This window comes from Penicillium longicatenatum (assembly GCF_028827895.1).
Source record: "Penicillium longicatenatum strain IBT 33135 chromosome Unknown contig_2_segment0_segment0, whole genome shotgun sequence".
NCBI classification, from domain to species: domain Eukaryota; kingdom Fungi; phylum Ascomycota; class Eurotiomycetes; order Eurotiales; family Aspergillaceae; genus Penicillium; species Penicillium longicatenatum.
This window is the reverse complement of record NW_026643120.1, coordinates 114,387-128,916: the sequence shown is the minus strand read 5'-3', so window position 1 is coordinate 128,916 and position 14,530 is coordinate 114,387. Positions and strand designations below refer to the sequence as shown.

Below are 14,530 nucleotides of genomic sequence, written 5' to 3'. Positions count from 1 at the left end.
GACTAACGCCAAGGCTTACTTGTTGACGACATGAAGCTTTTGACTTTCCCTGGGCAGTATTGAGCACGCCTCTAGCATTGAATATTAAAAAGCCTTCGATCTGTTTACTGATCTTCCGGTAATTGGGGCCGTCTGATCCACACTGATCAGGCACCAGACCATCAGCAATTGTCTTCACCTTGCTGATAACAAAGGTGTAACCCGAATCCTAAAGCTGAGAGGCCTTGGGAGGTGACTGGTCACTAAATTCCATGAACGGTGACCCCAGTGGTGTAAGAGAATCACTCGTCTATAGCTTTCTTGGGACCTGCTAAGAAGCAAATGGCCTGTCCAGCTTCGGCCATGGTGGGAGCACTGAAAACCCGGCTAGCGACGAAGCGGCCACTAGACACTTGGATCTTAGCCGCAATGTATGTGGTCGTATCAGGGTGAACAGTAGACGTGTTCAATAAAGAGCTTTCTTTGATGTCCCCGGCGCTCAAACTGGCTCTGATGATTTCAACGATAGCAGCATCGTCACTAAGGCAAGGGAGAGTGATATCGGTCTTTAGAAACAGCCTCCTTGATAGATACAACGGCAACTGTGTTTTGATTCTGAGAAATACAGTTATGAGCGCGCTTGGTGGTTTTGTGGTAGATAAGTAGAGGTGAAGTGAGCGAACCCTTCGAGGGCAGATTTTGGGCCATGCCCTTATTGAAGACGTGTTAGTACTGAGCAGACTAAGACATTATGATGGATTATTGTATGTGACGTACATGGCCCATGTTAACAGAGCCAATACAAGCAGCCTAAGTAGCCGTGATGATAACGCCTGGAGATTTGTGATTTTTGAGAGACGTGAACAATAAGTGTTGTGTGAATACAGAAAGAGATCTGGGAAGGATTTGGTCCAAGTTCAAGTGATCAAGCTTAGACCAACAGAATTTCGGCGAAACCTTTGATCGTGTAATAAGTTTGCAAGAGCAGAGGAGCTTTAAAGCCGTAGCAATATTGGTAAGCATCCAATGGTTTCATGGCGGAAGGAGTAATACAGCTGCTGTTTAAGCCTGGCTCAATTCGTTGTATTTTACATTAAGATACAGACGCTATGCATATAGATGGAAACCATATAAAGAAACTCATGATAAATAGACCTAAGCCCTGGTTGCTGGTTGGGACTTGGACGCCTTGCCCACCTTGACCTCCTTCTCCAGCGCATCCAGTGCTGCTGTAAATTTGGACTGGAGTGACTCCAGCGTCTCCGGTTTGACCTGGACTCGTTCAATTGCAGCTTTACGCGTGATGCGGCCGTCGGTGCTGGCAGAGATTTCGTTGGCAAACCATCGTCCCTCCCGGTGAGCGACCAAAGTCCATGCAGAACCCTCTCGGCCAGCACGAGCAGTTCGTCCCACACGATGCACATAGGTGGTAACACTGCTAGGAACATCGTAGTTCACGACATGTGTCAATGAAGGCAGATCCAGTCCACGTGAGGCTCGATCTGTGGCCACAATGATGGAAATACGACCTTGTCGGAAAGCTGTCAAGGTCTTGCGAGATGCGGCAGAGTTGCTCGACTTGATAATTGTTCCCATGCGGCTGGCAAGCGAGGGGTGGAAGAGGGAGATAAGTCGAGAAAGTCGCGATGCAGACTCGGAAGACTTGGTAAAGATCAAAACGGTAGTAGGGGATATTTTGCCTTCGGGCACAAGATCTACTGAATCAGAGACTGAATCATCGGAGTCATTTGATGAATCAGAGCTTGATTCGGAATCAATGTCGGAATCAGAATCCGAGTCTGAGTCTGTATCAGAATCTGAGTCGGAGTCTGAGCCAGAAGATGAGGTGTCATCATCGGAAGACTCATCAGAGCTCGTATCGTTAGAGCTTGTGTCATCTGAGCTAGAGCTGTCGTCGACAGCATCGAATACAGACTCATCGACGCCAATTTTGATATACGAAAGGAGCAGCCGCAGGAGATACAACGGCTTCTGGGATTCGTCGCTAACGGCGACCATGCGCTCATGCAAGGTCGGCGGCAAAGTGAAATGAGCATCGGCATTGGCGGTAGATGAAGCATCGAGGTCGATAGCTTTCTCAGCGCCGATGATCACCATTTTCGGATTAGCCAAGCGCAAAGAGTTGAGCTTCGAGATATCGCGGGTCATGGTAGCACTCAATACAACCTTCCGAGGGGGCTTGGTTTCAATTGGAAGCCCAAGATCAGACAAGAGCTTGCCACCGGGCCCAAAGGCTTCGGGCGCCTGGCGTGCATCCAGCGACCCCATGACCACATCCACCCATTCCTGGAAGCTCTCGTTCAGCAATCGATCGGCCTCATCAATCACCAACCACTCTAGATGCTTGAGGGTAAAGCCTTTGGTGTAGCGAATATGATCCACCAAACGACCAGGGGTACAGATAAGAATATCGACATTGGGCTCTGGTCGCTGGATATAGCCTGGAAGAAATCCGGTGGAGTCGACTGCCTCTGTCACACAATCCTCGAGGTTGAAGTCCATCCAGTCATTTCCTTGCAGGCCGGTTTTTTGGCGTTGCGCAACAGTGGCGGGATTGTGCACCTGGTCTACTCTCATAAGAAGCTTTTGTTCCTCTTTGATGGCCACATTTCCCACTGCACTTCCAATGTGAAGGCGTGATCCAGAGGCGCAAAGCTCACAGGCCTCACGAGCCTGTTTCACCAATTCTCTCGTAGGAACCACAATGAGTCCTCTTAGTCTTGATGCGGGCCTGGGTGTCAAGGAAGTGACAAGTGGAAGTACGTAGGACAGCGTTTTTCCAGATCCAGTGGCCGCCGAAACACAGAGGTCACCGGGATGGTTCTTGCTTCCATCCAGAAGAAGAGGAATCACCGCAGACTGGACAGCGAATGCCTCCTCGTAACCGTGCTGGTTGAGAATGCGCAATAAGTCAGGTTTGATGCCGAGTTCAGCGAACTTGGATCGCTCTTTTGCTGATGTCCGTACGGGTTCCGCTAGCCATGCGGGCAGAGAAGAGTAGGTCGGAGCCACTTCTAGCTCTGGCGGATTTTCGGGCTGGGGCAACGGTTCCAAGCCTTGTGCAATAACCGGTTTGATGGTATCCTCGGTCACTTCAACCTCATCGGGCTTTTGTTTCTTAGTCAATTTGCTGGAGACTGCCTTGGTCCGTTCAATCTTGGAATAAATCCCTGCGTGTTTGGCTTTCGAAGCCTTTGTCTCGTCCTCATCATCCGAGGAGTCTGCAGGCTTTGCATTCACAGGCGAAGTCTCATCAAGTGTTGTATTGCGCTTTTCAGAGTTATTTCGCTTGCTCTCTTTCGACTTCTTTCCTTCTTTAGTGCTAAGGTGGTGCGGGTCTGTAATAATCTTTTTGCTGCTGACTGGCGAGACAATACTTTCTTTCGGGGTCGATTTCGGAGTATCTTCGCCCTGAAGCGCATCCTTGACTCGCTTTCGTTTCTTGTTGCTGTTGCCATCTTCTGCGGTTGATGGAGCGGAAAGACTGTCACGCTTCTTGTGCTTCTTGGTTGGGGTTGGGGTTTGCGTTCGTGTGAGATCCAAGTCGCGCTTCCGTTTGGGAGTCTTGGTCAACTTGGGCGTTGTGACCATCTTGGTGGACGACTCGGGCGCTTTGGATCCGGTCATTCTTTCCAAGCGCTTGCATTCCTCAAGAGCTTTGGTGCGGAGCAAATTCCAATTTCGTTGATGTTTTTTTGTGCCGGCAGAACGCTAACCAAAGGCACCGCCCGTAGTTCACCGCCGGCTCGGAGGGCGCGCGGTGCGTCTACTATTGACCAAGTGGGAATACATGTGTAAATGTGTCGGGGAATGGATCGAACTGGTATCCTTGTGGAATGACTTGTTCGCCATGGATGGGAAATTGATCCCAATCATCTCATTTTCTCGGAACTCTTTGCCCGAGAGCCACCGCCATAATGCCATATAATATTGCGTGAGTCTCATTCATCTGTGTCGCGAGAGAGAACCATACCAAAGCTGATTAAGGATTCGCATGGCAGTATGGTCAGTGACTTCTTCTTTCCCCAGTCAGGTATGTCCCAAAGACGAAAGTGTGGCCTTGGTTGTGTTTTTTGGTGCTAACCAGGTCCAGGGGGCATTGAGAGTCACATTTATCAGTTATCTTCTGTAAGCAATGCAGAGCAATAGTTGCTTCATCTGGCTATATTCTAACATTCCCCTAGAAATTGATCGATCGCGGGCACAAAGTCATCATCATCACTCATGCATACAAGGGCCGAACGGGGGTTCGATATCTCACCAATGGACTCAAGATTTATCATGTTCCTTTCTTCGTCATTTACCGCGAGACCACGTTCCCTACCGTCTTCTCCTTCTTCCCCATATTCCGCAACATTGTCATTCGGGAGCAAATCGAAATTGTTCATGGCCATGCGAGTCTCAGTAGCTTCTGCGGCGAAGCCATCCTCCATGCCCGCACAATGGGTCTACGAACCGTCTTCACCGATCACTCCCTCTTTGGATTCGCCGACGCCGCCTCCATCCTCACCAATAAACTTCTCAAATTTACATTAAGTGATGTCGATCATGCGATCTGCGTCAGTCATACTTGGTGAGTTGTGGGTGGACGCGTTCCGGTGGGCAAGGACTAACTTGTTCCAGCAAGGAGAATACCGTCCTCCGAGCCTCCTTAGATCCTTTAATGGTATCAGTCATTCCCAATGCCGTTGTTGCGGAGAATTTCTGTCCGCTCTCATCAACCCCTCGTGGGCAGGATCAAATGCCATTGTCACCGGCAGACCCACGGCCGGCACCCACGCCAATCGGTCCTGACGACACAATCACAATCGTCGTTATCTCTCGTCTTTTCTATAACAAGGGTACAGATCTTTTGATCGCAGCGATTCCGCGAATCCTGGCCCTCAACCCCAACACTCGTTTCATCATTGCCGGCTCAGGGCCTAAAGCTATCGACCTCGAACAAATGCTGGAGCGGAATGTTCTGCAGGACAAAGTTGAAATGCTTGGGTCTGTGCGACATGAAGAGGTGCGAGATGTCATGGTTCGAGGGCATATTTACCTGCACCCTAGCCTGACGGAGGCATTCGGAACGGTCATCGTTGAAGCCGCCAGTTGTGGATTGTATGTGGTTTGCACCCGAGTAGGAGGTATTCCTGAGGTTCTTCCGCAGCATATGACCACATTTGCGAAACCCGAGGAGGACGATCTCGTCGTTGCAACCAGCAAGGCGATTACAGCGCTGCGTTCAAACAAAGTACGGACGGACCGATTCCACGACCAAGTGAAGATGATGTATTCATGGCGGGATGTTGCTGAACGTACCGAGCGGGTTTACGAAGGCATCACGGGTGACATCAGCCCTGAGGAATTCTACGGATATTATCCAGGCCAAGGCTGGGAAGCTAGCGGAGACCGAGTCCGCAGCTTTGCCCTCATTGATCGACTCAAGCGATACTACGGCTGTGGTGTCTGGGCCGGCAAGCTGTTCTGTCTTTGCGTAGTCATTGATTTTCTGATCTATGTTTTCCTTGAGATGTGGTTTCCTCGGGTCAATATCGATATTGCTAGAAGCTGGCCGAGGAAACAACCAGAAGGAAAGTCCCGACCATCGGCCATGGCTCGAAGACATGGATAAGAGCTTGAAGTCTTGCCCACACCCCTTTGCTCTATTCTTAACTGACACTAGATGAATTGTACATGAATACTCTCCAGGTGCCAATACTCGCATCATTAGATAATAATAATTAACAGCCAGTTTTCGTGTTGAAATGTTGATCATTTATTTGTTTCTTTGTTCGCTGAATAAAGTAACTATGAGAGTTTTCCGTCCATGCTGTTTGACTTTCTCATACATAGGTTCCGAAACAATCATGACTTCATAAGATTACCAGACCCCACGCGGCTGCATGACAGCGTGATTTATTTGTTGCGCTTTGTGGTAGGCTCATACTTCCACTCCGCATCGAGAGTCTCAGCACCCTCAGGAAGCATATTTTCCGCGGCGCGATCGGCCTTATTGCCACGAGTACCACTTTGAGCCTCTTCTCTCTCAATGCCGCGCTGGTCGGGGAATTGGCGCTCGATGCCATGGTTCTTAGCAGTGGCACCCACACCCTCTACGCCGGAAGGCTGCTTTTTGCGACCATGTGCGCCATCGTGGGCCAGCTCAACATTAGTCTGGCCTTGTAGAGGTTTACCGAGGCCACTGTGTACGTCTTGCGAGGTGGCACCCACTAAAGTGTCGCCAGCAGAGGTGCGCTGACTGGAAGGCATGTCGGGGTTGTTCGTCTGGCTACCGACATCGTTGACATTGGAGGTATATGAGTTGCTAGCGGGAGCTGTGCCAGGAGGGAAGGCTTGGAGGTGGTGTTCGGGACGGTGGTCGGCCTCGTTAACTTTGACACCAGGTTTGTGCTGTATATGATGTTAGCTGATTGTTAGATTAGGGAGTAGTGGTAATAATGAACATACGCCCTTGTCAGTCATAGGACCTTCGGGGGCGATGGAAGGCTTGAAGCTGCCCTGCTTCTCGTTGGCGACGGAGGCAACGTTGTTAAGAGTGCTCATGATGAATATATCTCAATAACCGTGGACAAATGCGAAAGTTGTGATAAATTTGGTGAATTCTTATGCAAAGTTTCGCCTGCAAGTATAGAAAAGATAATTATGTTGGTACTATCCTTGCAATGACCATGGCTTTATATGGTGGTTTCATACTAAAGTTGAGACATGACGTCAAGCTTCTTATGGTTGACTTCATCGATGTGTATTTGGAGGCAACTGTCATTGATAGTATTCTGTGAGCTCAACAGTGGATCCATTGCTTGATGCATCAAGGTTGCACTGACCATGGTCATGGCACGAGGAGTGACATCAAACAAGTGGCGAAACATATCACGGAAGGAGAGTCAGTTGAGAACAGTTTCCAAGAACTTTCTTGATTTCACGGACTTTCGCATGATTTCAAGGTGGATTAACTCTGACCTAACTGATCCATGCACTGATCCTTGCCGTGAGCGTGATTGGTGGATGGTTTACCGGCCAACCGTCACCAAGTTATGCTGGCATCACATCCAGTTATCTAGATTATGTCCAAAGTTGACGATCGGACTGAGCACGAACATTGTCTAGCTTGTGCTATTCTGGTTGATTAACTAATTACAGTGCTTATTATTCTAGCGCGAATTCTGTTGTTATATACATCACACTGGCTATACAATTGGGCTATAGCCCGATTGAAATTCATATGGATCTCATTATCATTCGCAAAAACGCCAGGATGCAAACCAAAGTATGCTCGCCAGTCCAGTCTGCAATCAACGCATTACTGGTGGTCGGCCTTCCTTATTCCACTTGACGCGGCTCTGTACCCACTCCACGGCCGCCTGCACCCCAGACCCTAGTAGCGCGCTGACCGGCAGCACACGGCTGTCTCGAACCCCTGTTCCTGTGTCGCCTTCAAAGACCTTGCGCACGAATCCTTCCTTGATGCGGACGACTTCGACACAGTCTTCACGATCTTGTTTGTTGGCTAACACCAAAATCGGAACCCCCGCCACGTCGGCACTCTGCAGAACGGACTCGAGCACCTCGCGACATTCGTCCAAACGTCCGAATTCACTGCCTCCAGCGTTGGTGCCAACGTTTTGCTCGGAGAACGAGTCGCCGTTACTTGTGCTGCCGCGAGTCGGTCCCGATACGGAGCTAGGGCGTCGTCCGGGTGCGGTGGGAAGCCGTGTGATATCGGAGTCTTGGCCCACGTCGGCGCTATCAACCACGAAGATAATCGCGTGGCAGCTGGTGTAATAGCTTTGCCAGAGGCCACGCATAGATATTTGGCCTCCAACATCCCAGATCTTGAGGTTCATATCCGGTAACGAGATGGTGGTGACATTCTGGCCGACGGTAGGGACGGTCTTGCCGGGGTTAGGCGCGGGGGCGCCATCTGCTCGTGGTTGATAGAGGGCTTTAATCTGGGTCAAGAGAGTTGTTTTTCCGGCATTGTCCAAGCCTAGTAGTAGCACGGAATATTCTTAAGAAAGATCCCAGGCCTATGTGAGCGACAACCCTGCGACGTCTTCTGGGGAGGAATTCGGGGAAGTTCCGGGGGAATCTGCTTACCTTCTTTGCTGGTCGCGTAAAGATATACCGACTTAGCCAAGTGATACATGATCGCGGAGCTTCCTCAAGCTAGCGCGATCCGGTCGAATAAATCCGCAAAGGGAAATCAAACATATCATGAAGTGATGACGAGGCTGATCTCTTGCGCTCATCCCGCTCATCCGGATGCGGTAGGTAGGGCTTAGGGTTGCATGGAGCAGAGGGTGATGATAAACTGTGTAGAATTGGAATGGCTATAGTTCATCGGTATATGCATGCTGACCAGCAGATTGAAGTCCTTCTCCTTGACGTGATCATTATCTTTCCCTCGGGAAGCACTTCCTATCATCTTCACCAATTCCACTCTTTTGCCTTTTTCCCCACTTCGCTTTTGTCAGCTTGATTACATATTGCTTTGATCTTAAATCCGTGGAATCGTCCAGAGACAAAAGAATTACTTGGAAATTTTAACCTTTTCTTTCTCCGCATTATGCACATTCCTATGTCCTTGGTCCGCTTGATAAGACCTCATGCCCGCATTAGATGAGGATTTGGCCTGCTCCCGACCCCAGAATGCCCCGCGTGGGCTTGATCACTCTACCCCAATGGAAACCAACACGGTCATCGTCGGTATGGTTTCGACTCTGTTCTCAATCATTCCAATGCTAAGACTTTATCTCCAGGCAATGGGCCGTCGGCCATGATCCTTTCATATATTCTTCACGGTTATATCCCATTTTACTCCTCCGAAACCCCACATCCGGACCCATTACTGGACGCCAAGTTGAAAAATGCGCCCAACCTCTTGAATATCAACGTAGACGTGCTGACGGCGCATTTCGCCGCCTCGCGTCTATCATACTCTACCCAGGCTTTACCGGTGAATGTGCTGCTGGATACCCTAGTACGACCCAGTCTCGACATTGAAGAGTCGGGCAACGCCTCCAATGTCGAGTGGCGATACATGCCTGAAAATGCCGTCTCACATCTCGTCTTCGGCAACTCGACCGATCCTGGAGGCCAATGGACCGAACACCCCCACGGGGCAAGCTGGGATATCCGGACCCTAAGCTATGCCGCCATGTTGTCGCTACCCGGCTACTCTTTTGCGGAGCATCACAAACAGCAAACAGGCCATGATCTAGCACCTTTCACACGACCTACGAGGCGCGAGATTGCAGAATACTTCCGCCTCTATCCGGCAGCAGTCAGTATCGGTGAGAGTTTCCGGTGCGGAGAGGAGCTGGGTGGCATCTCCCGCACTGCTCATGGCTTCTACATCGAGTCACATAATCTTCACTGCAAGCGATTGGTGCTTGCAAGTGGTATCTTTACCGAGATTCTTGCGCCAGTCCCCGCCCTTCAGCCTCTCCTCGAAACTCAATCAACTCCCTCAGTACCGCTCCTTGTGATTGGCTCGGGCTTCTCCGCTGCCGACGTGATCATCTCCGCCGCGTCGGACCAAAAAATAATTCATGTCTTCAAATGGGCCCCCGAAGATCGTCCGTCACCTTTGCGTGGCTGTCACCAACATGCGTACCCTGAATATGCCGGGGTTTATCGACTAATGAAGAAGGCCGCCCTGACGGGCGCCACAAACCAACGACTGAAATACCGTCGCGGTACCTCAACCCCCTTCTTAGAAAGTCGCGATTGGGACAATGTCTACGAGGGTATCTCCAATATAGAGATTACTGCTGTCGAGATACAAGGTGGAACGGCGCACGTCACATTTCGCCGGACTGATGGTTCCACATTTGCTAGGTCTGTCCAGGGCCTCGTTTATGCCGCTGGGCGGCGTGGTACCTTGGAGTATCTAGATAGCGAGCTTCGCTCCGAAGTCCTCGGACACAACCATTCGGAGACCGCCACTGTTTCAGCGCAGACTCTCCGCGCGAAGGCAATTGAGGACTTGGAGGTTGCCCCGGGAGTGCATATCATTGGAAGCTTGACTGGCGATTCACTTGTGCGCTTTGCGTATGGAGGTTGTGTCTATGCGGCGGGACAGCTCATTGGAGAGCGAGAGGGCGACCTGGGAACCCGCAGTGCCTGTAGTAGCAGAGTGTCGACCCGGACCCAATCCTCATCCCTGCCTGTCATGAATGGGATGGATGGCCACGACATTTTCCCCAATGATATGGCTGTGGTTACCCGAGACGATACCCTGAGCAAAGTGTCAACGGCTGGGGCGACAACCTCTCAGAGCTGGTGGAGGACAGTGACGCGTCTGTGGAAGGACCTTATACGATAAATGAGATGTAAATACTTTGTATACTCGTATGGCGTTGTATGTATTGCATGTAGACGCATTTCAGGCTGGCGGAATTTTGATTTTAATTACCAGAAGATGCACTCATGTTACATGGATGTTCATTCCACAGCTCTCTCTTGTAACAGTTCAGATACCGTGACAACGGTATATCCTTTTTGTTGCAACTCCGGCAACACCACCCGAAGCATAGGCGCAGTCCACTCTCGGCGGTCGTGGCAGATAATGACACTTCCTGGCCTGACCATGCTCAGGATGTGCTTGGCATTCAATCTATAATAAGGCACCTGTGGGTCGTGAGGATATGTATCACCCAAGATGAGCTTATACCCCAAGCCCCCAACCAGGCGCCGCATCCTCGAGCTGAAGAAGCCTGAGCCCGGCCGGAAGTACCACTGATCAGGCCCTTGGCCCTGGTCGGCTGCATCATATGCCTCTTGGATTATAGCCTGGACGGCTAGAATCTGCTCCGTCAGCGACTCGTCGCTTAACGCGCGCGAAGGCTCATCGTGCATGGCATGATTGGCCAGCTCATTCCGGGCCCGAACAAGGTCGGAGAGGACATTTTCATAACCCGGCACTTGAGATCCGATCACGAAAAAGGTGGCAGTCGCATCGTGGGCTTTTAGCAGACTGAGAATTTCCGGTGTATGTGCTGATGGCGCGTCGTCGATGGTCAGCGCGACGATTTTCTTGGCAACTGGGTGATGAAACAGGACGTCGGGCCAGCGACTTTGCAAATAACGGATGAGGAGCGCCGGGGGCTTGTAGATGAAATAGAGAGGGAAAAATAAGCAGCATGTTGACAGGATGCCGAGCATGGTGCCCAGTTGGACCGTAGGTGACGAGAGCTCCGGGGAACCTCTACTCGTGTCATGGTGGACCCGCTTCTTCATATGTGTCTAGGAATCCATCAGCCTCGGTGGGACTTTGACGTGTACCCAGTAGGTCTATAATGTCCGCGAGATAGATACAATAGGGATTGATCGTCTTGCACCATAACGGTCTCTGGGATCATCCAGCCTGATCATCTATTGGATGTACTCCAGATATTGCTAGTCGAAGTTACGAGATAGCTCTGCCTAGATATATACATATCGACTCCTTGAAAAGTTTATTGAATATTCCAACAATAAATGACGGGCCCCGGTATCATGCAGTTCACACATGCCACCGTGCGATATGATGTCTCTTGTTTCTTATTTAGGGAAAAGGTTCATATCCGAGGTCTGAGGTCCTGGAAGAATCGAAGCGAATGTCCCCTATTCCGTCAATGATCAGCAACGTATTCGGCGATCGAATACGCAATCCAACCGAACCGAATACATACCCCCTGCCGAGGACCACTTGCAAACTGTATGTGTCACCTTATGTGACCGATCGACAGATCTGGGGGGATAAGCTGGCCCGACAAAGTGTTTAAGACAAAGGGCTCATCGTCTGCATGTCTGTGCCGTCAGTCCTACAATGTCGAAGTCTGACCCCGAACAGAGCTCGGCCTCCGACACTGGGGCCAAGCCAACAGTATGGCAACGCTTCCGGGCGCATATGAAGAAATGGTGGTGGCTCTATGGGATTGCAGTCATATGCATATTTTTGGTGATCTTCCTTCCTATGTAGAGTGCCCGTGAACACAATCGGTATCGACGACAGGCACTGATTTTCTAACAGTATCTACGTTGGAATCCCACACTTCGCCGACGACTACATTAATAGTTACCAGTATAATGACACAGGCCTGTCCATCACCAATCCCCGACCCTCTGCCTTTCACGTGAGTCAGTCTCAGAAGATCAGGATTGGGGGTGGGCTTAGTGGAAGTGGACATCTATCGGCATTTAATGCGACAATCAACACACCAGATGGCCAGGTGTTGGCGGTCTTTCCGTTACCGGGCATCGAGTTCAGCGACGGCGCCGATCTGAACATCGACCAAGATCTGGAATTGACCTGCGTCGATTGCCTATCAGATATGGCGGCTGCGTTGGCTACGAATCACAGCATCTCTATGGTGGTCAAAGGGCATCCGGACTTGAAAGTCGGTGCGCTGCCCACGGCTCATCTAAACATTGACAAGACGATGAACATGAACGGTAGGTTTCTTCTTGAGAAAGCCTTGGGGCAGGATACACATTAATCAATCTTGAACATCTAGGCTACGATTTCACCGGTAAGTTGAATATTCCGAGGTCTGGTCATAGCCCATAAACCTAACCTCGAAGCAGAATTTGTGAATAGCAACGGGGCCTTCAACATCACCAGTGTGGAGCTCCTGACGCCCGGAGCGGATGGATATAATTTCAATGCGACCGTCTCCCTCCGCAACCCAACACCCTTCTCGGTGCAAATGGTACATGAACATTCCTAGGCTGGCCTGCATGAGCTAACTCAACGACAGGGACATGTCGTATTCAACCTGAGCATGGGAGGATCATCATTAGGCTATATCGATATGCCTGATCTGATGCTGAATCAAGATATCAGTAGCGCGGTAGTCTTGGGCCAGGTCGACGAGTCAATGCTTGTTCAAGAGGCGCTGCTGGGGGACGGTGATATTGGGACGGTAACCATTGATATCCAAGGGTACAGCTGTCACTACAATGGGCAAGCAATCCCGTACTTCGCGGCGGCCATCAAGGCCTCGTCTGCGTCAGTCACTGTGGATCTGCTGAAATATGCATCGAGCTTGTTTGATTAGTAGGCCGAGGGCAAAAAAACAATGAGCCACCGTCCGAAGTCACATTGATGAAAATCATTGCATACCTGAGGGAAACGGGAGTCATGTGGAGTTGGATGTTTTACATGGGCAATGGATTGGGACTGCTAGAACGTCGAATGTCATTTTAAAAACGCAATAATGGGTATTCATATCACCTCCTTCACTTTTTATCCCATGATCTGGAGCTGGTCCTCCGGAGGCCAGCGCACCTGCGCGAAACTCAAAAACCGCTTGATGCTCTGTAGGTACTTCCGAGTAATCTCATCACTGAGAATGTGTGCTTGTTGGTCGCTCTGATGTAGCTTTTCTCGAGCCGATCGCTCGTGAATACCAACCATGGTCACACCAATAGGCCATGCACTAAGTCAACGGTTAGTATGTGCAATCCAGCAACAGGGGAGGTATCATCTTACGCTTTTCCAATGCTCACACGAAGATAAGCATCATTTGCATCAACGTATTTTCGCTGCTGTACCTTGTGCACGATCTCCACAATTGGCTCCAACAGTCCGTCCTCCAAATCTCCCTTCTCAAAGCGCCGGAACAGCGGTGTCATGTTTTCTCGAGACTGGACCATGGCGTTATACGCTTGTTTTCCCTGATGGCTCTGCCGCACCGACACATCTCTTTTTGCCAAAGCCAACTCCCACTCCGAAAGCATCATGTTGAAATAGGACGCCAATTGTCGGAAGAGGAAGAGTCGATCGGCGTCTCCCTTCGGAATCTTAGCGGGAATCAGCATTTGGCTACCGGGCACAGGCTCCAAAATTGTGGGGATCGGTCCATCTGTCAGTTTCTGCTGCGCAGCAGCTCGCTTGACGATTCGGTGGTAACGCCGGAGTCGCGAGCGGTGGTTCTCTCCAAACAACCGCGCAGGCTCGTTGAGCTCTCGAAGCTTTTCAATCAGTTCATCCTCCTCCATATCTACAGCCTCGTCTCCCTCGCCGGGGGTATCCTCCCTGTCGCTTTTGGTGGGCAGGTCGGGGAGTCCGAGTCTTCGTCGCCGTTCCCGCTCCTTGGTCTCTTCCTCTTCCTCCCTTCGCTTTTTCGACTCCTCGGCAAGCCTGGCCCTCTTTTCATCTCGCTCGCGTTGTCTATTTGCCTCTTCCTCCTCGAATTTGCGCTTCTTAGCTTGCTTCTCTTCGCGTTCCCTTTGAAGACGTTCTTGCTCTTCCTCGTATGCCGCTAAGCGCGCAGCCTCGACCTCTCCTCGACGCAGGTATTTCTTTTGAGGTGCTGCCGCATTGTTTTTATCCTCTTGTGTCCCGGAAGGCTTGGCTGAGTCGGTGCCTTTGGCCTTCGAGATCTCCTTGGACATGAGCGCGGCGAAATCCATGGCGGTGGAGTTCACTCAAGGTGCGATTTTCGGTTATGGCGGTGGAAAGAAGCTCAAATGTCGCTGAGCTCTAGCCCCCAAAGTCGGAATGGTCGTTCAAAATGTGACGGGGGTTGGATTGCGG

The 14,530-nt window shown here is 50.6% G+C and overlaps 9 protein-coding genes across 9 annotated transcripts; 3 read left to right on the top strand and 6 right to left on the bottom strand.

Moving 5' to 3' along the window:
* Positions 1-281: 281 nt before the first annotated feature.
* N7484_002568 (oxidoreductase) lies at positions 282-765 on the bottom strand (the record flags this gene model as incomplete). The annotated part of the gene is made up of 2 exons (XM_057112988.1): positions 282-581; positions 757-765. 2 exons carry the CDS (start codon positions 763-765, stop codon positions 282-284), a joined length of 309 nt encoding a protein of 102 aa, XP_056973128.1.
* Positions 766-1,134: 369 nt separating this feature from the next.
* Positions 1,135-3,627, bottom strand: N7484_002567 (putative ATP-dependent RNA helicase DBP6; the record flags this gene model as incomplete). The annotated part of the gene is made up of 1 exon (XM_057112987.1): positions 1,135-3,627. The coding sequence occupies one exon, from the start codon at positions 3,625-3,627 to the stop codon at positions 1,135-1,137; it is 2,493 nt and encodes an 830-aa protein (XP_056973127.1).
* A 290-nt stretch (positions 3,628-3,917) lies between these two features.
* On the top strand, positions 3,918-5,617 carry N7484_002566 (phosphatidylinositol N-acetylglucosaminyltransferase subunit A/GPI3; the record flags this gene model as incomplete). The annotated part of the gene is made up of 5 exons (XM_057112986.1): positions 3,918-3,934; positions 4,002-4,033; positions 4,094-4,128; positions 4,185-4,573; positions 4,624-5,617. 5 exons carry the CDS (start codon positions 3,918-3,920, stop codon positions 5,615-5,617), a joined length of 1,467 nt encoding a protein of 488 aa, XP_056973126.1.
* Positions 5,618-5,901: 284 nt separating this feature from the next.
* Positions 5,902-6,549, bottom strand: N7484_002565 (uncharacterized protein; the record flags this gene model as incomplete). The annotated part of the gene is made up of 2 exons (XM_057112985.1): positions 5,902-6,396; positions 6,454-6,549. 2 exons carry the CDS (start codon positions 6,547-6,549, stop codon positions 5,902-5,904), a joined length of 591 nt encoding a protein of 196 aa, XP_056973125.1.
* Positions 6,550-7,298: 749 nt separating this feature from the next.
* N7484_002564 (ADP-ribosylation factor family protein) lies at positions 7,299-8,152 on the bottom strand (the record flags this gene model as incomplete). The annotated part of the gene is made up of 2 exons (XM_057112984.1): positions 7,299-8,014; positions 8,104-8,152. The coding sequence occupies 2 exons, from the start codon at positions 8,150-8,152 to the stop codon at positions 7,299-7,301; spliced, it is 765 nt and encodes a 254-aa protein (XP_056973124.1).
* A 535-nt stretch (positions 8,153-8,687) lies between these two features.
* On the top strand, positions 8,688-10,333 carry N7484_002563 (uncharacterized protein; the record flags this gene model as incomplete). The annotated part of the gene is made up of 2 exons (XM_057112983.1): positions 8,688-8,712; positions 8,766-10,333. The coding sequence occupies 2 exons, from the start codon at positions 8,688-8,690 to the stop codon at positions 10,331-10,333; spliced, it is 1,593 nt and encodes a 530-aa protein (XP_056973123.1).
* A 119-nt stretch (positions 10,334-10,452) lies between these two features.
* N7484_002562 (chitin deacetylase CDA4) lies at positions 10,453-11,172 on the bottom strand (the record flags this gene model as incomplete). The annotated part of the gene is made up of 1 exon (XM_057112982.1): positions 10,453-11,172. The coding sequence occupies one exon, from the start codon at positions 11,170-11,172 to the stop codon at positions 10,453-10,455; it is 720 nt and encodes a 239-aa protein (XP_056973122.1).
* Positions 11,173-11,782: 610 nt separating this feature from the next.
* N7484_002561 (DUF3712 domain-containing protein) lies at positions 11,783-13,049 on the top strand (the record flags this gene model as incomplete). The annotated part of the gene is made up of 5 exons (XM_057112981.1): positions 11,783-11,967; positions 12,023-12,444; positions 12,507-12,521; positions 12,577-12,701; positions 12,750-13,049. Coding segments are annotated over 5 exons (1,047 nt in total), but the record flags the coding sequence as incomplete, so codon positions are not given.
* A 188-nt stretch (positions 13,050-13,237) lies between these two features.
* N7484_002560 (mRNA splicing protein PRP18) lies at positions 13,238-14,406 on the bottom strand (the record flags this gene model as incomplete). The annotated part of the gene is made up of 2 exons (XM_057112980.1): positions 13,238-13,430; positions 13,484-14,406. The coding sequence occupies 2 exons, from the start codon at positions 14,404-14,406 to the stop codon at positions 13,238-13,240; spliced, it is 1,116 nt and encodes a 371-aa protein (XP_056973120.1).
* Between the last annotated feature and the right edge of the window lie 124 nt (positions 14,407-14,530).